Below are 23,090 nucleotides of genomic sequence, written 5' to 3' on the forward strand. Positions count from 1 at the left end.
TAAAAAAAAGGTCAGCATAGAAAAAATTGATACTTTTTACTCGTAGGTATGTCGCAGTAGTTCGTGAAGGTAATTGTAGGTAGCCGTAGGTCGGTAACTGGCACGAGAGAAAAAAATGCGAACATGACATCATTTTATCATGTGATCATTTCTACTCGTAGCTAGTCGTAGTTGGTCTTAGGTGTGGAAGACTGAGGTCGAGGGAGGATTCATAGGAGGTCGTAGACATAGTCGCAGGAGGTCGTAGACATAGTGGTAGGAGGTCTTTTACTTCTGCGAGCCAACACGACCATTACATTTTTTTCAACTCGTCTAGGTCTTCAAAACTCGTGGATTAGGTCGTCCAAGTGGGACAGGCCCTTAAGGAAGGCAACAACAATGGTAGCATTTATTTGGAAAAGATTAGAATATAAAAATAGGGATGCAAGGCTTTGTAAGGCACACTTAACCAACTGGAATGCGGTCAGTCCGCATTTGAAGTGTTGTGAACAGTGTTGGGCCCCATATCTGAGGAAGGATATAGATATAGAAACAGAAAATAGGTGCAGTATCCCATCCCTGCCTTCTCTCCATACCCCCTGATCCCTTTAGCCACAAGGGCCACATCTAACGCCCTCTTATATATAGCCAATTAACTGGCCTCAACTATCTTCTGTGGCAGAGAATTCCACAGATTCACCACTCTCTGTGTAAAAAATGATTTTCTCAACTCGGTCCTAAAAGACTTCCCTCTTATCCTTAAACTGTGACCCCTAGTTCTGGACTTCCCCAACATCGGGAATAATCTTCCTGCATCTAGCCTGTCCAACCCCTTAAGAATTCTGTAAGTTTCTATAAGATCCCCCCTCAATCTTCTGAATTCCAGCGTGTACAAGCCGAGTCTATCCAGTCTTTCTTCATATGAAAGTCCTGCCATCTCAGGAATCAGTCTGGTGAACCTTCTCTGTACTCCCTCTATGGCAAGAATGTCTTTCCTCAGATTAGGAGACCAAAACTGTAAGCAATACTCCAGGTGTGGTCTCACCAAGACCCTGTACAACTGCAGTAGAACCTCCCTGCTCTATACTCAAATCCTTTTGCTATGAATGCTAACATACCATTTGCTTTCTTCACTGCCTGCTGCACCTGCATTCCTACTTTCAATGACTGGTGTACCATGACACCCAGGTCTCGTTGCATCTCCCCTTTTCCTAATCGGCCACCATTCAGACAATAGTCTACTTTCCTGTTTTTGCCACCAAAGTGGGTAACCTCACGTTTATCCCCATTATACTGCATCTGCCATGCATTTGCCCACTCACCCAACATATACAAGTCACCTTGCAGCCTCCTAGCATCCTCCTCACAGCTAACACTGCCCCCCAGCTTCGTGTCATCCGCAAACTTGTAGATGTTGCATTCAATTCCCTCATCCAGATCAATAATATATATTGTAAATAGCTGGGGTCCCAACACTGAGCCTTGCGGTACCCCACTAGTCACTGCCTGCCATTCTGAAAAGGACCCGTTTACTCCCACTCTTTGCTTCCTGTCTGCCAGCCAGTTCTCTATCCACATCAATACTGAACCCCCAATACCATGTACTTTAAGTTTGTATACTAATCTCTTATGTGGGACCTTGTCGAAAGCTTTCTGAAAGTCCAGATATAACACTGCTGAAAGCCTTCTGAATGTCCAGATATAACTGCTGGCATTGGAGAGTGTCCAGAGGAGGTTTATGAGAATGCTCCCAGGGTTGATTGGGTTAACGTATGGTGAGCTCCTTGCTGCATTCACAGTCTAAAAAAATATATCCCCCCCCCCCCTCCCCCCCAACCCCCCCCCCCCCCCCCCCCCCCCCCCCCCCCCCCCCACCCCCCCCCCCCCCCCCCCCCCCCCCCCCCCCCCCCCCCCCAACTGTATCCTATGGACTGTTCAATCAATGCTAATGCACCCCCTTATACCATGAGCTCTAATCTTAGTGCTCATTTTACGTGTCACCTTGTCAATAGTTTCCATAATTCCAAGTGCACTGCATCTCCAGGTTCCCCTTTATTAATTCTGCTTGTTACATCCTCAGTGTATTCCAGCAAATTTTGTAATCATGATTTACGCCTTATAAAACCGTATTAATTTGGTTTAATTGCTTTAAGCTTCTCTCAATAACTAGCTGGCCTTGCCCAAACAGATATTAAGCTGCTGTCACTTGGATCACGATTGATCTGTATCTACCTGAATTTACCAATCTTCACTCTTTATCTCTGATTATTACATGCAAACGGTCTATCAATCTCACATGTGAAATCTTCAAAGGACGTTACTCAATGTAATCACATTAACCTTATAATAGTTCTACATCTCTTCCCAAGGACATTGCCAAGCAAGTTCTCAGGAACTGAATGGCTTGTATGCTGATGGCTTGTTATTCTACCCATTCCACATCCTACATACAAATTTGATTTGGAAGTCCTCAGCGATCAGATAATGTGCCGCTTATAAGAATAAGTGAAAGTTGTAGATGTGTTGATATTATATATTGATATTATTATATATTGATATCTTTTTTAATACTTAATTAGATACATTTCTCTTCGCTGCAAGTATTATTTTGATTCCATGCTATCTCAACGAGGCTACCATGGGAAAATGAGCTTTGATCATAAAAATGCAACTCTTTCTATTGCGGTGAGTTACTTGCACTTTTTTTGAATTTTATATATGTACAAATAAGTTAGCTCCACAATTTCAGAACAAATGCAAAATGTTGAAATAGGAGATAGACACAAAAGAGCTGAAGTACGAGGATTGGTAAATTTAGGTAGATACAGATCAATTGTGGGCGGGACAGGCAGTATCTCTGGAGAGAAGGAATGGGTGACATTATGGGTCTTGGCCCTTCTTCATATGGAAAGCTTATATTTAAACTTGGTCTTGCAATTAGTTGGTTAAGTGTGATGACAGCTTCTGGATGTAATCAAGGAATTAGAAGATGTTAAGCAGGATGATTCTGCAGCTAAATTGTGAGCGTATAATTACAAAGAAGAATGGAGTAGCATTGAATCTCTATACTAAGAAAGTACATTAAACACTGAAGATATCTGACGTATTTTTCTATCATAATGTTTCTCAAATAAAATTTAAAGCAGAACCATATACAAACAGGTAGATTTTAAAGGGTATCTTAATAGAAGTTGACAGTTGGAGAAGCAGACAGATTTCAGGAGGAGATTCCAGAGCACGCATCTGGAAGCTTAAGGCATATCTCCCAATGTTGGGCCAAATAATGTTAAGAATTCCAAGCAGTTCAAAACAGGAGGAACCTCTATCTCTGAGAAGGGGAAGAGTGTTGTAAGGCTGCAGTATGTTACACTTGGGGGAAAAACAAGGTTATGAAAGGAGGTGAAGCAGAAATTAGATGTTGAAATCGAGGTATGCATAACTGGAACCCATTGAAAACAATGGGTGCAAGCACTGACAACCGTGGGTTTACTGAAGATACAGTGTGAGATAAAGATGAAGTATGGATATATATCTGGAAACACATCTCTGGTTTGAATGTGACGTCAAGTTTTCAAACAATCGACTGTTGCAGTGAAAGTAGATGAATTAATTACTAGTGAGAACTGAAGATCATGGCTTTGCCCCGCAGCGACCAGCCAATCCATCTGCTTGATCTCCCAAATGATGGTCCATAGGTATGGGCTTTACATAAGGAGGGCATTAGTAGCCTGAGGAGGACCTGTAAAGAATATTCCTCCTTATGTAGTAATAGATGCTGAATAAGCATTGTGATGGTGGTTGAGAACTAGGGGTATGAAAGTTTGGCAAATGCTGACAGATAAGAGTCAGGACCAGAAACAGAAATGCTGTCCAAACACCTCTTCAAGGGAGCCCAGCAGCTCTTCCATGTGACACAGAGGTTGACATGTACTTCCTCTAACTTCATCTATTGCATTGGGTGCTTCCAATATGGCCTCCTATACATCCACAAGACCAAGCGTAGACTAGGCAACCATTTCACTGAACACATGCGCTCGGGTCCACCTAAGGCTGCTGGATCTCCTGGCTGCTAAGCATTTTAACTCCCCTTCACATTTCAATGATTCAATGGTACTTTATAGTCATATGTACAGTGAAATTTATTTTTTGCATAAAAATCTTTCTGTGCATAAGCACAGTCATACTTAAGTACCAAAGTGTAAGAATAATGGATTACACGGAGGCTGTGCACAAGTTGACATGTTTCAGGTGCCTTCTTGTATCCTTCAAATTCACACACACTTAATCAAGTATATTCAACGTGCAGTGAGTTCCCTGCTAATATCCCAGCAATAAGACTAAATGAGTTATATAAACTACCATACTGTGACTTCATTTGAATGCCATCAGTCTGAAAAAGGGTCTCGACCCGAAACGTCACCCATTCCTTCTCTCCAGAGATGCTGCCTGACCTGCTGAGTTAATCCAGCATTAAATCTTTGATTTAAACCAGCATCTGCAATTTTTTTTCATATACCATACTGTGTGACTGGCTGTGCAGAATTGGTTGGTGCTTTATTGCCACATTCTAATAATGATGACTCGTCAAGTACTTAACACTCTGGAGTAGAAGCATGCTGGAGATCTTAAGAGATTGTTTTGCCTGCTTCCCAAGGTGATTTGTCCCCTGTATTGCCTTTAAGTTTGGAAGAGTGACCACTGCAGATATAAAATGTGTTTTTGATTGTAACACTAATGTTTGAAGAAGATGAATTGAATACATTTGAGGGACGCCAAAGCAAGTTATACTATTTGAATTGATGCATTTTGACTTGTGTTGAAGCTTTTTGCTTTACTATTGATTCTCTCAGGGTGATTAGTAAACAAAGCTTTACATTTTCTTCAATGCTAAGATGCGTCAAATGTGTGTTCCAAGTAATTGCACTTTATATATTTCTTTTTCTTATCACTGAATTTCAGTAAAGTAATGCCCTTTAAAAAGAAGATTTTGCTCTTTTGCTTTGAGAGCATGTAAGGAGTGTATATAAATATCAATTATGTGAAAACTAATTGTCTGTGCTTGCTATGCCTGTTGATGTGGAAGTTTATACCAGAGGGAAATTCCAAACACCTTTTACACCCATAAAAATGCCTCCGCAAAATTTATAGGTTCTACCTTCGTCCAACCACTAAAGTGATGCAAGAAATTAATGTTGATCATAATTTACAGAAAAGATTCATCGCATTTAAAAATATCTGCGAAAATCAAACAAGCTCTCAGGAAGTTTGAAGTAAACTTAGAAAATAAAAATCACATGGGCAGAAAGCTGAACTGAGATAGATGCTTATTAATGGATCCCTCTTACACAATAATAAAATGACAATAAATGTGCAATGTATTGAACGTCCAAATGTAAATGTAAAGCCATTCTGTAAAATTATTTTGAACCTTATGTAAAGAAAATACTAAAAGCCAATTGGGAATAATCAAAATTACAGAGCATGAATCTGCTATTTTGAAGCAAAATATTGGTCTAACTTCAGACTAACTTTCAGTTGCAGCATGATCTCCAAAATTCTTCATATTTATATTTACATTGTTAAATGAGATGACCTATGAAAAGCCAATTCATTGCGATTTGAGTTCAGGAGCAAGACGTTCCTACTACAATTGTGCAGGGCCCTGGAGTATTGTATTCCCAATTGGCTTTTAGAATTTTGGTTAGGAAGTACATCATTGCTATTGTGGGAGTGCAGCGTAGGTTCACCAGGTTAATTCCTGGGATGGCAGGACTGACGTATGATGAAAGAATGGGTCGACTGGGTTTGTATTTGCTGGAATTTAGAAGGATGAGCGGGATCTTATAGAAACATATACAATTCTTAGAGGATTGGACAGGGTAGATGCAGGAAAAATGTTCCCGATATTGGGGTAGTCCAGAACCGGGGGATCACATTTTAAGAATAAGGGTAGGCTATTTAGGACTTAGATGAGGAAAAACATTTTCACTCAGAGTTGTGAATCTGCAATTCTCTGCCACAGAAAGCAGTGGAGGCCAATTCACTGGATGTTTTCAAGAGAGAGTTAGATTTAGCTCTTAGTGCTTAGGGAATCAAGGGATAGGGGGAAAAAGCTGGAATGGGGTGCTGATTTTTGTATGATCAGCCATGATCATATTGAAAGGTGGTGCTGGCTCGAAGGGTCGAATGTCCTACTCCTATGTTTTCTCCTATGCGAGTTTAAATAGCTTTGCACAAGTATTTAATTTTACTCAGTATTTTTTCTTTGTTTCTAGCTAATTTACTTTTTAATAATGATTTTGTAATAATGAAACAGGCAAAGCTGGAAATATAAGGTCAGGCTGCGGCTGATGAAAGGTATCAATTTGAAACATGTTTCTGTCTCCTTGGATAACACCTGACCTGAGAATTTCCAGCATTTTGTTTTTAATTTGAATTTCCAACATTTTTATATTATATTTTGAAATAGTGTTATTTAAAATAATGTTTAGTTTTTATTTTGACTATCTTCATATTAATGGATATCTCTTTATTAAAGGTTCAACCTGGTGAGGGAGACAAAGCGGCACTCAGTGACATGCGCTCTCTTTCGGGAGGTGAACGCTCATTTTCAACTGTATGCTTCATCCTTTCCCTTTGGGATACCATGGAGTCGCCCTTCCGTTGTCTGGATGAGTTTGATGTTTATATGGTATGAATATGTCAATAGACAATAGGTGCAGGAGTAGGCCATTCGGTCCTTCGAGCCAGCACCGCCATTCACTGTGTTCATGGCTGATCATCCACAATCACTACCCCGTTCCTGCCTTCTCACCATATCCCCTGACTTCTTTAAGAGCTCTATCTAATTCTCTTGAAAACATCCAGAGAATTGGCCTCCACTGCCTTCTGAGGCAGCGAATTCCACGGATTCACAACTCTCTGGGTGAAAAAGTTTTTCCTCATCTCCGTTCTAAATGGCCTACCCTTTATTCTTAAATGGCCCCTGGTTCTGGATTCCCCCAACATGTTTGATGCCTCTAGCGTGTCCAATCCCTTAATAATCTTCTATGTTTCAAAAAGATCCCCTATCCTTGTCTGTTCCTTGCTTGCAATTATTTCAGGCAATTATTGGAGCCCCCGATTAAATTGTATATTTTCATATTCAACCGTTAATTCTTTGTTTCAATGCTTTGGACTTTTGTTGTCTGCCTGACCAGGTGAGTGTTTCCAACATTTTCTGTTTTTATGTTGGGTTTTCAGCATCTGCAGTTTTTGCGTTTCAAGTCCATTCTGGTAGACTAAGTTTAGACCTCAAGAGACATAATCTAAGTTTTCAGTTGATAAATTTATTAATCCAGTCAATGGTTTTTCTCAGCTTTAATACTGGCTTATTTTCAGTAGTTATTGGAAAATATATTCAAATAGAAAGTGAAACAAGAGATTAGTTTATTATTGTCATAAGGACAGAGGTACAGCGGAAAGTTTTTGTTTTGTGTGCGATTCAATCACCCAAAAGAATGTACATGATTATAATCAAGCCGTCCACAGTGTACAGATACTGGATAAAGAAATAACTTTTAGTGCAATGTAAAGTCTGATTAAAGATAGTCCGAGGGTCTCCAAAGAGGCAAATGGTAGGTCAGGACTGCTCTCTAGTTGGTAATAGGATGGTTCAGTTTCCTGATAACAGCTAGGAAGAAGCTGTCCCTGAATCCAGAGGTATGCTTTTTTACCCTTCTGTGCCTCTTGCATGAGGGGAGAAGAGGGAGAGACCAGGGTGAGACTCGTCCTTGATTATGCTGGTGGCCTTGCCGAGGCACCATGAAGTGCAGATGGAGTCAATGGAAGGGAGGTTGGTTTGTGCGATGGTCTGGGCTATGTCTGCAACTTGAGGCACTTTCTTGTGGTCTTGGAGCTTTTCCCAAACCATGCTGTGATGCATTCAGATTAAAATGCATTCTACAGTGCATCTATAGAAGTTGATGAGAGTTGGGGAAATGCCGAACCTAAGGAAGTAGTTGGTGTGCTTTCTTGACCATTGCTTTGATATGGCAGGTCCAGGACAAGTTGCTGGTGATATTTACTCCAAAGAACTTGAAGCTTTCAAACATCACTACTTGTGATCGACTTCTACCTGAAGTCGATCATAATCTCCTTTAGGGTTGACGGAAAGGTTGGAGTTTTTGCACTAGTTTACAAGGTTCTCCTTCCTGTACTCGGTCTCATTGTTATTTGATATGTGGCCCACAACGGCGATGTCGTCTGCGAACTTGTAAATTGAGTTTGATTGGTAATTGGCTGCACAATTATGGGTGTATAAGGAGTAAAAAAGGGGCTGAGAATGCATTCTTGTGGGGCATCAGTGTTGAGGATTATCATTGAGGATGATTTGTCACATATCCTCACTGTTGTGGTCTTTTGGTCAGGAAGTCGAGGATCCAGTTGCAGAGGTGAGTGCTGACGCCAAGTTTCACGAATTGATGTTTGATGAGTTTGGATGGGTAATGATATTGAATGTTTTGAATGGTTTTATTGTCACATGTGCGAAGTGTAAAACACAGTGAAATTATTTTCTTACCATCAGTCCAGTAGTGTATTGCCATTCCTAAGCACATCCCCAATTAGCTAATTCTACAGGAAAAGTCTACTGATCCCGCGTGCAAAAGTTTTGGTGCCATTTTCAAAGTCCAGTTCACACTCAAATTGGTACAAGCTCCAGGCTGCTGCGGGCCTGCAGCCGCCGCCTTCTTTAATGTGTGGATCAGTCTGTGAACCAATGTTCTCTCCACGCCCATCCACCTTTGTACCTCGGGGATGCCTTCCGCAGCTGACCTTGAGGGCGCGGTCGGCCAGACCCCGTTCCCTTTTCTACCTGTCTTGCTCGTTGCCCATCCTGCGATTGCTTTGGATTCATCCAGAAAACAGTTAAATTAATTACATACTTGTGCTAAATGAGCAACTTTTATTAGGACATAATTTCAAAAATATTGTCATCATATCTTCTAGCTGTTGATTTAATGGAATACCAAAATTTATCAAATAACTTTTTAATTTCCCTGTCATGCATTGCACTGATAGTCTGGATAAAATATAAACAATCTTTTTTTTTCTTCCCAAACTGCACCTCTTTCCCCTTAAATAGTTTTAGTACTTGATTTGATGGAAGATGAGGCAGTCTTGGGGCACAATATAGTGGCGATTATAATCTCTGCATGTTGTTTCATAGTCTAAAATAGCTGATCATGTTGTTTGTCAAGGTGAATGAAATACAAATTGCTGCACAACACCACAATTTGACGCAATCCCTCTGGACCTGAAGTCTTGCAAGGAATCTTGGACATACGGGCCATTTGGGTTATGGTTTTGGCCTTCTGTATCAATCTATCTGCATACTGTTGTGAAAATAGTGCATATGGCAGTTTTGGGATCAATCAGTAAAGTATTGAGTCTGATACAAAGCCTGCTTCCTTAACATTTGCCTTGTCTTACATTCTTATTAAATTGTGCATTATTTTCATAACTTGAATAAATTTAATTGAAGGTTAAGATTGATAAAGATGCCAAGAGGAAACCCCTGAGGTTGTTTGTTTGGTTTGAACTTAACCATGCGTTTTATTTTACCTTATGTGCAAGTACATTGGGGGTACTATAAATTGCATTGACTCTTGGTAAAAATCAGCATGTGTAAACATTATTTGTTACTTGGCCTCCATACACAAGTTTAGAAGCTTTGTAAACTTTTGACATACCATTTGACAAATGTACCCCAATCTTTTAAGATTAGGTACTTCAAGTACATTATTTCATGCAGGCTGAATACTAATTTCGCAATGGTATGTTTGGCCAAGAAAGCAAAATAAAAGAAGAATCAATATTTTAAATATCCTACTAAATTAATTTTTTAAATGCTGTGTTATAATAAGCTTAAATCTTAGTAATTTGTTTGATTTTTGTATGCAAAGGCTCCACTAACCCAGACTTATTTTTGTATGAAATTAGTAACTGTAAAGTTTTTTCTTCAATTGTAGGATATGGTCAATCGTAGGATTTCAATGGACATGATGCTGAAGGTAGCAGATTCCCAACGTTATCGTCAGTTCATCTTTCTTACCCCACAGAGCATGAGGCATGTATTCCATTATTTTGTGTATACATCTGTGACTTTCTATATCACAAACACGCTTATTTCAATCAGTGAAGTATTTTCTTGTAGATTTAGGATCTTTTTCGAAGCTTAGCATTTCTCTGTGACAATGTAAAATATTATTTTGCACAGAAAAAATTGGTGTGTAATAAGATAGTTGACGGGTATTTCAAATTGAAAGGAAAATGGAATGTCAAAGGAGGGTGGATGGATAATGTGCCGCTTTTATTTCAGTCAGATTTCCTTTTACTACACTAACTGTATGTCCTGCAAATAGGGAAGCTTTCCATCTCAAAAAATATTTTTTCTCAAACCCCAAATCGGGGTCGATGTATTTGTGTTGTGCAGTTTTAAATTATATGTTATGCTGCATATCTATAATTTAAAGTTTTCACAGAAAACATTTCTGACTGGAATTCTTATTTTCATGCTTTGTTTCAGTTCTTTGCCTTCCAGTAGGCTAATTAGAATTCTTCGCATGCATGACCCTGAACGAGGACAGACCACATTACCTTTTCGTCCACTGGATCAAGCTGAAGACTCTGATGAATAAACAGCTGTTAACAAGATATATCAGAAGCACTGAGTTACATGTGTATGAAGTGTTTAAGTGAAATGGGTGTTTGCGTGTGTGTGCGCGTATGTGGGTGCTTTTAAATTGACTGATATATGTTGGGGGTGGATAAACATTACCAGAATGATTTTTGTATTAAATTATGTCCCTATCGTTCTTTTACTTGACAGCCCAATTTTACTTAAATTATACCAGTGTATGTTTATAATTCCATTTAGTTCAGAATATATTGATCACCTGTGTATTCTTTCATACAACCTTTATCGGTATTATAGGTACTTCACCAAAGATTCTTACCAGCTTTTTTTATTTACATTGCCTAGGGAGGGGAACAGTTTGGTGAGTTTTATTATCTTTCACTGAACAGATAAACTAATACAATAGGTCAGTTGTGTAAAAATATATTTCTCAGTTTCAATCCTTTCATATCAAATGTACAATTAAAAATATTTGCCATTTTTATAGTTCTGACTTCTATGTATGAAATAATTTTGATTGCAAAATTGTTTTAAATTAAAATGGTGAAATGGAAAGGGGTAGCAATTAAAATTATGTGCATTTTAAGAGGCGGTGCAAACAAAATGCCAACATTTTAGTAGGTGCAAAGACAGCGACTTTGGGATGGTACACACATGTGTCTGGCAGGATTAGTCAAGAAGGTTATTAAAGAGACATATTGATTAATGAACTAAAATACTGGGTTAGACCCGTGTGCATTATTAGCCACCACAGTTTGAGAATATGTTGGATTTTGATGTTAGGAGGAATTTGCAACATTCCTCCTCACAAATATCTGGGGACGAGTGTCTAAATTGGGAGAACTTTCCCACAGACCAAACAAGTGGCAGGCTGATGGAATATTACTAATTGAGTAATACTTTTCAGATAATGGTCTTGGGTTCTCTACCATAGTTACTGAGTATGCTAGGCAGGACAGGCCCACCAGGCAGTGGTAGAACAACTGATGGGAATATTCTTTGGTCTTCTGCATTGACTGCAGATCCTGCAGCATCTGGTCAATATGGACAAAGAAACACCCGATTACCACCTGATGTCAACCCTCAGCTGATGAAACCATGCCCCTGTATCTTGAATGTTTGGAAAACACAGAAGTAGAACCGCAATGTGGTCTGGGTGGGGGCTTCAATATTCATCACAAGTGTGACTTGGTAGGACAATCACTGACTGAGCCTGTAGAGCCCTGGAGGAAGTGCCTGTCCAACAGGTTCTAGAGTCGAGAGTGTTTTATTGTCATATGCTCCGAAGCGAAACAACGAAATTCTGTCTGAGGCAAACCAGCAGGATCAGTAAAATAATCTATATCTCATCATCATCATCATCATCATCACCGCATTGCTCTCCTTAAATGCATCCTGACCTGCTGAGTCTTTCTGGCATTTTCTGTTGTTTGGGATTGTACCACTTGCATTTCTTATTTGCAAGAATCTTTGAAGTTGGATCCTTCAAATAGACAAAAAAAACGATCATACAATGACAGTGCCCTCCATAATGTTTGGGACAAAGATCCATCATTTATTTATTTGCCTCTGTACTCCACAATTTGAGATTTGTAATAGAAATAATCACATGTGGTTAAAGTGCACATTGTCAGATTTTAATAAAGGCCATTTTTATACATTTTGGTGTCACCATGTAGAAATTACAGCAGTGTTTATATTGTGGCACTGTATAATTTGAAGATTGTTTGGTAACAAGCTGAAGGGTTAAGGAATCTTCTGTAGCCCTGGACATTAATGCAGACGTGTGCGGGGGTAGATAGTCGGCACGGACTTGGTGGGCCAAAGAGCTTGTTTCTGCGCTGTATCTCTAAACTAAACTACATGTATATAAATGCTGGATTTTTTAAGTTATGAGGAGAGACTCGGTTTGTTTTGTGAGGCGTAGATAGATTAGACAATCAGAACCTTTTACCCAGGATGGAAAATCAAATACCAGAGGGCACAGCTTTAAGGTGAGAGGGGCATGCTTTTCCATACAGATGATTGTGAATGCCTGGTACATGTTGCTGCGGGTGGTGGATGAGGCAAATATGATAATGGCACTCAAGAGACTTTTGGGGAGACACATACAGATAATGGACGGATATAGATCATGTGCAAGCAGGATAGGCATTGGTCTCAGCATCCTGTTCAGCACAGACATTGTGGAGCGAAAGGCCTGTTCTTGAGCTGTAATTTTGTATGCTTTGCGTATTGATATGCATTTGAGTATAGGAAGCGGAGGGAAAATCTGAAAGTATACAAGATATGGAAAGGCCTAGACTTGGTAGATATAAGAAATTACTCCCTGTGGCAGAGATGTCTAAGACCAGCAGGCATATTTTTAAGGCATTTGAAAGATTTTCACACACATTGTGCTTGCCATCTGAAATGCACTGTTTGAAGTATTGGAGATAGCGAGGAAGGTATTTTCACAATATTTAATAAGCATGTGTTTGACCACTTGAATCGACAAGGCCTAGTAGGCAACAGACGATGTCCAGGTAAATGGGATGTATAGGATGGGTACTTGATGGTCAGCTTGGATATAGTGAAACAAAGAGCTGGCCTCTATGTTGGTGACTCTAACCATGAATCTGACATTAAGAGACAAAGATGTATACTTGTCTCAATAAAATGGGGGCAATGCTGCCTTCTCAACATGGGGTGGTCAAAAAGTGATAGCTGAGGTGTACTGATGAAGACGCGGCAGTTCATCTCAAGCTATATCTTCTCATCTACATATCCTCAGAATTTAATAACACATATCACATGTATTATTCCTTGGGTATTCTATTTTGCGTGTGAGCATAGAAATCGTTTTTTTTTTTAAAGTATCTGATTCAAAAGGAGGCCCCTGGCCAAAAATGTTATTCATCCTAATTCCAGCATTAGAGCGAGCACTGTGCAGGTCATGTTCTTCTCAGACACATCTTAATACGATTTAAATATAATGAGAATTTCTGCCTCTCCCACCCTTTCAGGCAGCAGGTTCTAATTCAATATCATCCTCAGAGAAAAATATTGTTCCTCAACTTTCTTTAACGACTCCTACCAATTAATTAACTTTAAATATTGTTCTGCATAGGCCCCAGATGGCAGGCATCAAATCATGTGTTCACAGAAAGTAGACAAAAATGCTGGAGAACCTCAGCGAGCAAGCAGCCTCGTGCAATCCTTGCGTGTCTCGCCCGCTGAGTTTCTCGAGCGTTTTTGTCTTCCTTCGATTTTTCCAGCATCTGGAGTTCTTTCTTAAACGTGTTCACAGAAGGTGCGCAGGATGCGGTACAGCCAGAGCTCGGTCGTTGCTCGGGGCACTGCTGCTCGACGGGGGGTGGGGAATCTGCCTGCAGGCCGGATGATTTCGGTTTACGGACAGCATTCAGCCCGAGGGACGTAGGTTGCTGGCCCCTGAAGGAGGAGGTGCTTGGAAAGCTGAAAGGTCCGAAGGTCGATAAGTCACATACCAGATGCACTATACCCCGGGGTTCTGATTAGAGATTATGGAGGCATTTGTGATGATCTTTCAAGAATCACTAGAGTCAGGATTAGTTGCAGAGCATTTGGAAAATTACAAGTGTTACTCCACTGTTCAAGAAGGGAGTGAAATTAATGAAGGGAAACTATAGGCGGACTTCAGTGCTTGGGGAGATTTTAGAATCCATTATAAAAGATGAGATTTTTGAGTATTTCGAAGCACATGTTAAAATAGGCCGTTCAGCATGGTTTTGTGAAGGGGAGATCTTGCCTGACAAATTTGTTAGAATTCTTTGAGGAAGTAAATGGCAGGAAAGACAAAGAAGAGCCTGTGGATGTTTACCTGGATTTTCAGAAGGCCTTTGATAAGGCGCAGCACCTGAGGCTGCTGAAGAAGATGAGACCCCATGGTATCAGAGGGAAGATGCTAGAATGGATAGAAGGTTGGTTGAATGGCAGAAGGCAGAGTGGGAATAAAGGAGCCTTTTTCTGGTTGGCTGCCAGTGACTAGCAGTGTTCCGCAGGGGTCGGTTTGGAGCCACTACTCATCACGTTATTAATCATTGGCTTGGATGAGGGAATTGAAGGCTTTGGGGCCAAGCAAATGATACAAAGATGGGTGGAGGGACAGGTAGTGTAGAGAAAGCAGGGACTCTGCAGAAGACTTAGACAGGTTGGGAGAGTGGGCAGAGAAGTAGCAGATGAAATATAATGTAGCAAAGTGTGGAGTCATGTATTTTGGTAGTAGGATTAAAGGAGTAGACTCTTTTCTAAATTGGCAGAGCATTCAGTAATCGGAGGTGTAAAGGGACTGGTGCAGGATTCCCAAAAAGTTCATTTGCAAGTTGAATCGGTGGGGCAAATAAAAGGCTCTCGTGAGGACTAGAGTATAAAAACAGGGATGTAATGCTGAGGCTTTATAAGGCACTGGTCAGAGGGCATTTGGAGTATTATGCACTGTTTGGACCCCATATCTGAGGATGGGCTGTGATGGCATTGGAGAGAGTCCAGAGGTTTATGAGAATGATCCAGGGATGATTGGTTTAACATATGATGAGCGTTTGACACCATTGGGCCTGTCCTCCCTTGGGTTTAAAAGGATAAGGGAGCGACCTCATTGAAACTTAGCAAATAATGAAAAGCCTGGATAAAGTGAATGGGAGAGGATGTTTCCACTAGTGGGAAGAGTCTAGGACCAGAAGAAATAGCCTCAGAATAAAAGGATGTACCTTTAGAAAGGAGATGAGAAATGTATTTTCTTAGAGGGTGGTGAATCTGTGGAATTCAAGTCTAGGTGGGATCAATTTTGGTCACCCAATTATAGGAAGGATGTCAACAAAATAGAGAGAGTACAGAGGAGATTTACTAGAATGTTGCCTGGGTTTCAACAACTAAGTTACAGAGATAGGTTGAATAAGTTAGGTCTTTATTCTCTGGAGCGCAGAAGGTTAAGGGGGGACTTGATAGACGTCTTTAAAATGATGAGAGGGATAGACAGAGTTGATGTGGACAAGCTTTTCCCTTTGAGAATAGGGAAGATTCAAACAAGAGGACATGACTTCAGAATTAAGGGACAGAAGTTTAGGGGTAATATGAGGGGGAACTTCTTTACTCAGAGAGTGGTAGCGGTGTGGAATGAGCTTCCAGTGGAAGTGGTGGAGGCAGGTTCATTGGTATCATTTAAAACTAAATTGGATAGGCATATGGATGAGAAGGGAATGGAGGGTTATGGTATGAGTGCAGGCAGGTGGGACTAAGGGGGAAAAAAGTTGTTCGGCACGAACTTGTAGGGCCGAGATGGCCTGTTTCCGTGCTGTAATTGTTATATGGTTATAAGGGGGAAAGTTGGAACCCCTTTTTCCAACTTTTTTATCCCCCACCACAAGCAGCCAACCTGATCTCCCAGATGTTAAATACTTTAATTCCTCTTCACATTCCCACACTGACCTTTAATTCCCACTCCTTCATTGTCAGAGTGAGGCTAAATGCAAATTGGAGGAACAGCATCTCATATTTCGCTTGGGCATCTTACATCCCATTGGTATATTGATTTCTCCAACTTCAAGTAACCCCTGCATTCCCTCTCCCTCCATCCCTCCCCCACCTGATACACCAGCTTCTCGCTCTCACCTAGCAAACAGCTCACAATAACCCGTTTTCGTTATCATTGTTACTTTTTTATGCATATCTTTCATTGATTTGTTGTATATCTCTCTACATCATCGTCTATAGGGAGGTTGCACGGCAGTCGAGGTCATGACCCGTGAGCAGAGGGTGGGCAGAGGGACGAGACTGTCCCCAACTCTGCTGCAGCTGACGGGTTTTCGTCCCCGTGTGTCCACTGCCTGGAGGCGCAGTCCCGCACCACCCGGCCCCATGTGTGGGGGCTGCCGACCCAAAGCCCGTGACAGTGCGGCCTACAGGGGGAGACGGGGCAGAGAGCGGCTGTGGCCGGACAGCGCTGACCCCAGGGGGGGGATTGGGGGCTGTCCCGAGGGATGCGCTCCTTCGGCCGCTTACACCTTGGTGCTTGGGTTCAGAGCAAAGATACTAGAGCATTTGGTTCAGAGCGCTCAGTCACCCTCCACACTTATTTACAGCGCAAAAATTGACGAATTCGCCGTTTTTTTAACAGGTAAGAAAGTACCCGTTTCGTGTGTTAACAGTATGCCGGAGGCTGCCATGTCCTCCAGACGGATTGAACTGCTCCGTGTGTCATTACCCATTGACCCAATGACCTTACGTGCAACCCCCCCTATATATCTCTCGTTTCCCTTTCCCCTGACTCTCAGTCTGAAGAAGGGTCTCGACCCGAAACGTCACCCATTCTTTCTCTCCAGAGATGCTACCTGTCCCACTGAGTTACTCCCATTTTATGTCTATCTTCGGTTTAAACCAGCATCTGCAGCAAAAATACAGCTCCTCTTGTATCTTTGCTGCACATGAAGAAGCGCCACCCGTCTGCATCAAGTGCAGTTGCTGCAGCACGTTGTGAACCAAAGATCTTATCTCCGTTGCCGAACCAGCAGGTCGAGGAACAGCTTCTTTCCGGCGGCTGTCACTCTACTAAACAACGTACCTCGGTGACTGCCAATCACCCCCCCCCCACACTTATTATTTATTTTTTATTCAAATCGTTTGCTATGTCGCTCTTCAAGGGAGATGCTAAATGCATTTCGTTGTCTCTGTACTGTACACTGACAATGACAATTAAAATTGAATCTGAATCTGAATTATCTTTGTTGTGAACCACTTTGGAGCTCTCCTGCTCTTGGCAGCCGGCGCATGCGCGCTGATGCCCCGGGCCCATCACTCGACGGTTGGCCCCTGGACGGGCTCTGACGTCACCTTCGGCCGTGCTGTAGCGGTGCGCATGCCCAGTCGCGGGCTCCGCCGAGCGTCGGGGAGCCGGTGAACACTGCGCACGCGCCACTTCGCGGATGCGGAATTTGAACGGAGCGGCGGCGGCGGCTCGTGACCCTCGATCCTCGCGTCCAAAGATCCTGTAGCTATTGGATCTTTGCTCGCGTCTGTCACCATCCGCCTTCACTAAGAGAGCGGGAACGGTACAGTGCATAGGCATTGGGAGAGGTAAATGCACCAGCAGGGGATGCATAGGATAGGCCGGGAGAAGAACGGAGCTCAGGAGCAAAGATTATAGAGGATTATAGCTCCTCTATAATCTTTACTCAGGAGCAGTTTGCAGAGACGACGGCTCTCAGGCGGGGTAATGGTGTCCCCAAGACCAATCAACGAAAACCCTCCTTCTTGCTAAGCTCTTCCTCTTGCCAAGCTCCCCTCCTCACCCACCTACACTTGTTCCTGGGAATGAAATGCTTTTTCCATTAAACCTCCAAAATTGCTGCATATGACCTGAGCATAGCATCCTGATATATCTGGGATTCCAGGGTTATTTTTTGTTCTATTTCATTTTTTCTTTATCCATTGACTTTCTTCTGAAATGTAGTCATTGTTATATTGGCACCCAATTTGATCTTTGCTTATTGAGATGAGAGTGTTGTCAATTAGGGACTTTCTGCATTAATAAAAAAAACAATCAACAGTATCTGGTTATGCACATTATAAATACTATATTTGTCTTTTAGTTTCTGAACAGCTGGAATCATGGGCGTTCACGACTTGTGGCAGATTTTGGAGCCTGTGAAAGAAAATGTTCCATTGCACAATCTGAAAGGGAAAACATTAGCTGTGGATATGAGCTTGTGGGTCTGTGAGGCTCAGACAGTGAAAGGTATGATGGGAACAGTTATCAAGCCTCATCTCAGGTAACATAACATCCATAATTATTAAATGATTCATAGCAACACTCGTTTATGATTTTGATTGAAATCATGTCTAATAAAATATTGACCCACCTGTGTCACAAAGCAATGATATGAAGAATCAAAAATATTCATTTGAATACGTTTTGATATTATGCTACTGGACAGACCAACTGCTATATATGCGAGGACAGTAATGCTTTATTAATTTTTGGTAGACAAAAATGTTGGAGAAACTCAGCAGGTGAGGCAGCATCTATGGAGCGAAGGAAATAGGCAATGTTTCGGGTCGAGACCCTTCAAACTGATGTAAGGGTGGGGGGCAGGAAGAAGAAAGGAAGAGGTGGAGACAGTGGGCTGATTGAGAGCTGAGAAGGGGAGGAGAAAGTAGGGAATACCTGAAATTAGAGAAGTCAATGTTCATACCACTGGGGTGCAGACTGCCCAAGCGGAATATGAGGTGCTGCTCCTCCAATTTATGGTGGTCCTCACTCTGGCCATGGAGAAGGCCCAGGCCAGAAAGGTCGGATTTGGAATGGGAGGGGGTATTGAAATGCTGAGCCACTGGGAGATCAGGTTGGTTATTGTGAACCGAGAGGAGGTGTTGGGCGAAGCGATCGCCAAGCCTACGCTTGGTCTCACCGATGTAGAGCAGCTGACACCTAGAGCAGCGGATGCAATAGATGAGGTTGGAGAAGGTGCAGGTGAACCTCTGCCGCATCTGGAAAGACTGCTTGGGTCTTTGAATGGAGTCAAGGGGGGGAGGTAAAGCAACAAGTGTAGCATTTCCTGCGGTTGCAAGCGAAGGTGCCCGTAGATGGGGTGGTTCAGGTGGGAAGGGATGAATTGACCAGGGAGTTACGGAGGGAGTGGTCTCTGCGGAAGCAGACAGGGGAGGAGATGGGAAGATGTGGCAAGTGGTGGGATCACGTTAGAGGTGGCGAAAATGTCGGAGGATTATTTGTTGTATGTGACGACTGGTAGGGTGGAAGGTGAGGACAATAGGGACTCTGTTACGAGTCGGGGTATGGTCGGGGAGTGAGATCGGTCACGGGGTATAAAAGAGACCCTGGTGAGAGCCTCATCTATAGTAGAAGAGGGGGACCCCAGTTCCCTGAAGAATGAGGACATCTCCGAGGACACCTCATGCTGGGTGCAGATCAAGAGTTCAAGAGAGTTTTATTGTCATGTGTCCCTGATAGGACAATGAAATTCCTGCTTTGCTTTAGCACACCAGAACATAGTAGGCACGAATACTGAACAGATCAACGTGTCCATATACCATTGCATAAATATATACACATGAATAATTAAACAGTTTTAATTTTAAACTGAATAATTTAACTAGATGCAGCGTAGACGGTGGAATTGGGATTAGGGGATGGAGTCCTTACAGGAAGCAGGGTGGGAAGAAGTGTAGTCCAGATAGCCATGGGAGTCAAGGGTTTATAGTAGATGTCGGTCAGTAGTCTATCACCTGCGATGGAGATAGTGAGGTCAAGAAATAGTAGGGAATTGTCGGAAATGGTCCAGGTGTATTTGAGTGTCGGATGGAAGTTAGTGGAGAAATGGATGAAGTCAGTGAGTTGTATGAGGGTGCAGGAGGTAGCACCAACGCAGTCGTCGATGTAGCGGAGGTAGAGTTCTGGGATGGGGCCCTGGTACGCCTCGAACAAGGATTGTTCGACGCACCCTACAAAGAGGCAGGCATGGCTGGGGCCCATGCGCGTGCCCATAGCTACGCCTTGTATTTGGAGGAAATGGGAGTCGAAAACAAAGTTATTAAGAGTAAGGACCAGCTCTGCTAGGCAGAGGAGAGTATCAGTAGACAGGGATTGGTTGGTTCTGCGGTCGAGGAAGAAACAGAGTGCTTTGAGACCCTCCTGGTGGGGGATGGAGGTGTAGAGTGACTGGACATCCATGGTGAAGATGAGGGAACTGGGGCCTAGAAAACAGAAGTCCTGGAGTAGACGAAGAGCGTGTGTTCTGTCTTGGACATAGGTTGGGAGGGATTTAACCAGGGGGGATAGGATGGAGTCGAGGTATGTGGAAATAAGGTCGTAGGACTTATTAATTTTTATTCGGAATACGTTCGGTAGAACATATTAATTTTTGTTTTGTTTAGAGATACAGCACTGAAACAAGCCCTTCGACCCACCGAGTCGGCACCTACCAGCAATCACTGCACATTAACACTACCCTACACACACTATACCAAGCCAATTAACCTACAAACCTGTATGTCTTTGGCGTGTGGGAGGAACACAAAGATCTCGGAGGAAGCCCATGCAGGTCACGGCGAGAATGTATAAACTCCGTATAGACAAGCTTCCGTAGTCGGGATCGAAACCGGGTCCCTGGCAGTCGCTCTACTGCTACGCCACCGTGCCAGTGGCTGTTACAGGACTGACATTAACACACTGAAAGACATCTCTTTAAATCTTGTTCCCTTAGTTATTAATAACATGAAAAGAAAAACAATGTGTCAGTCTTCTATTTGGAAGGGATTCCAAATATTGAATCAAGATATTGAATCAAAATTAGACTTGTATTGTTGGGTTGGATAAGGAACAGTAACATGGATCTATGCCTGTCATTTTCTGATGATAAATTCATATGGTAGGCAATTCTGCTTGTAAGCATAATAATGAAGATGATGAAGCAAACCACTTAAGTGTGTAGATTGGGTACCTGTATTTAATCCCATTTAATCTTTCATTGGCATAGTCGAGCAGCGATAGAGTTGCTGCCATACAGCGCCAGAGACTCGAGTTTGATTCTGACTATTGGTGTTGCGTACGTAGTTTGTACGTTCTCCCTGTGACCGTGTGTGAGTTTTCTCCGGGTGTTCCGATGCCTCCCACACTCCGAAGATGTACAGGTTTGTAGGTTAATTGGCTAATGTAAATTGTAAAAATTGCCCATAGTGTGTCAGATAGTGTTAGTGTGCAGGGTATTTGCTAGTTGACGTGGACTCAGTGTGACAAAGGGCCTGTTTCCACGATGTATCTCTAATATCTAAAGGGATATTTCTGATATTTGAAAGCCAATATTTACAAATGTTCCCATTGTTATGTTGTAATTCATTGCTAATTAATTTTTTGCTTTAATTTTAGAAATTTATTTTTCCGTACTTCATATCTCACTTTGATGGATGTGAGACTTATCTTTGTAACAGAAGGTGCCGCACCAAAATTGAAGGCTGACACGATGAGTAAAAGAAATGAGATACGACGTGGCGGGTCCAGAAAGCCAGGGAGTTGTATTGTTCGGGCAGGAAGGTCTCATTTTAAATCTGTTCTTAAAGAGGTTAGTGTTATCTGAGAGGTAAATTTTGGCACCATGACCTGTGGATCCATGAGTGTTATCCCTTTTGTTATCATCAGCAAGGCATTCGACAAGGTTCCACATGGAAGGCTGCTCTGGAAGGTTAGATTGCATGGGATTCAAGGTGAGATTGTTGAACGGATAGAAAATTGGCTTCATGGATGGTGGAAGGTTTCCAATGTTCTTTCGACTCGGGATCAGTTCCTGCGGATTGGAGGGTAGCTAATGTTATCCCACTTTTTAAGAAAGGCCAGAGAGCGAAAACAGGGAATTATAGACCAGTTAGCCTGACATCGGTGGTGGGGAAGATGCTGGAGTCAATTATAAAAGATGAAGTAGCCGCACATTTGGATAGCAGTAACAGGATCGGTCTGAGTCAGCATGGATTTACGAAGGGGAAATGTTTTGAGGATGTAACTATGAAAATGGACAAGGGAAAGCCAGTGGATGTAGTATACTTGCACTTTCAGAAAGCATTTGATAAGGTCCCACATAGGAGATTAGTGGGCAAAATTAGGGCACATGGTATTGGGGGTAGAGTGCTGACATGCTTAGAAAATTGGTTGGTGGACACGAAACAAAGAGTAGGGATTAATGGGTCCCTTTCAGAATGGCAGGCAGTGACTAGTGGGGTACTGCAAGACTCGGCACTTGGACCGCAGCTATTTACAATACACATCAATGATTTGGATGAAGGGATTCAAAGTAACGTTTGCAAATTTGCAGATGACACAAAGCTGGGTGGCAGTGTGAACTGTGAAGAGGATTCTATGAGAATGCAGGGTGACTTGGACAGGTTGGGGGAGTGGGCAGATGCATGGCAGGTGAAGTTTAATGTGGATAAATGTGAGGTTATCCACTTTGTTATCCAAAAACAGGAAGGCAGATTACTATCTAAATGGCGTCGTTGGGAAAAGGGGAAGTACAACGGGATCTGGGGTCCTTGTTCATCAGTCTATGAAAGTAAGCATGCAGGTACAGCAGGCAGTGAAGAAAGCAAATGGCATGTTAGTCTTTATAACGATTCGAGTATAGGAGCAAAGAGGTCCTTCTGCAGTTGTACAGCCCTAGTGAGACCACATCTGGAGTATTGTGTGCAGTTTTGGTCCCCTAATTTAAGGAAGGACATTCTTGCTATTAAGGGAGTGCAGCGTAGGTTTACAAGGTTAATTCCCGGGATGGCGGGACTGTCATATGCTGAGAGAATGGAGCGGCTGGGCTTGTACACTCTGGAGTTTAGAAGGATGAGAGGGTACCTTATTGAAACATATAAAATTGTTAAGGGTTTGGACACGCTAGAGGCAGGAAACATGTTCTCGATGTTG

At 42.3% G+C, this 23,090-nt stretch overlaps 2 protein-coding genes across 5 annotated transcripts in view; both read left to right on the forward strand.

Annotated features, from left to right (window-relative positions):
• Positions 1-12,389, forward strand: part of si:dkey-119f1.1 (Structural maintenance of chromosomes protein 6-like) — a 56,591-nt gene extending 44,202 nt beyond the window's left edge. For both annotated transcript variants that reach the window (XM_055635343.1, XM_055635342.1), the window contains exons 24-27: positions 2,559-2,664; positions 6,518-6,670; positions 9,990-10,087; positions 10,547-12,389. In XM_055635343.1, coding sequence (XP_055491318.1) covers positions 2,559-2,664; positions 6,518-6,670; positions 9,990-10,087; positions 10,547-10,658 — 469 coding nt within the window. In that variant the 3' untranslated portion in view covers positions 10,659-12,389. The remainder of the gene's footprint in view (positions 1-2,558; positions 2,665-6,517; positions 6,671-9,989; positions 10,088-10,546) is intronic.
• A 5,208-nt stretch (positions 12,390-17,597) lies between these two features.
• LOC129697112 (flap endonuclease GEN homolog 1) overlaps positions 17,598-23,090 on the forward strand; it is a 37,041-nt gene continuing 31,548 nt past the window's right edge. Inside the window, exons 1-3 of one of the 3 annotated variants that reach the window (XM_055635344.1) lie at positions 17,598-17,746; positions 18,262-18,441; positions 21,555-21,747. In XM_055635344.1, coding sequence (XP_055491319.1) covers positions 18,281-18,441; positions 21,555-21,747 — 354 coding nt within the window. In that variant the 5' untranslated portion in view covers positions 17,598-17,746; positions 18,262-18,280. Of the gene's footprint in view, positions 17,747-18,261; positions 18,442-21,554; positions 21,748-23,090 lie in introns of those variants that run through there. The other 2 variants (XM_055635345.1, XM_055635346.1) reach the window with 2 other exon arrangements.

This window comes from Leucoraja erinacea, chromosome 5, assembly GCF_028641065.1.
Source record: "Leucoraja erinacea ecotype New England chromosome 5, Leri_hhj_1, whole genome shotgun sequence".
NCBI classification, from domain to species: Eukaryota; Metazoa; Chordata; class Chondrichthyes; order Rajiformes; family Rajidae; genus Leucoraja; species Leucoraja erinaceus.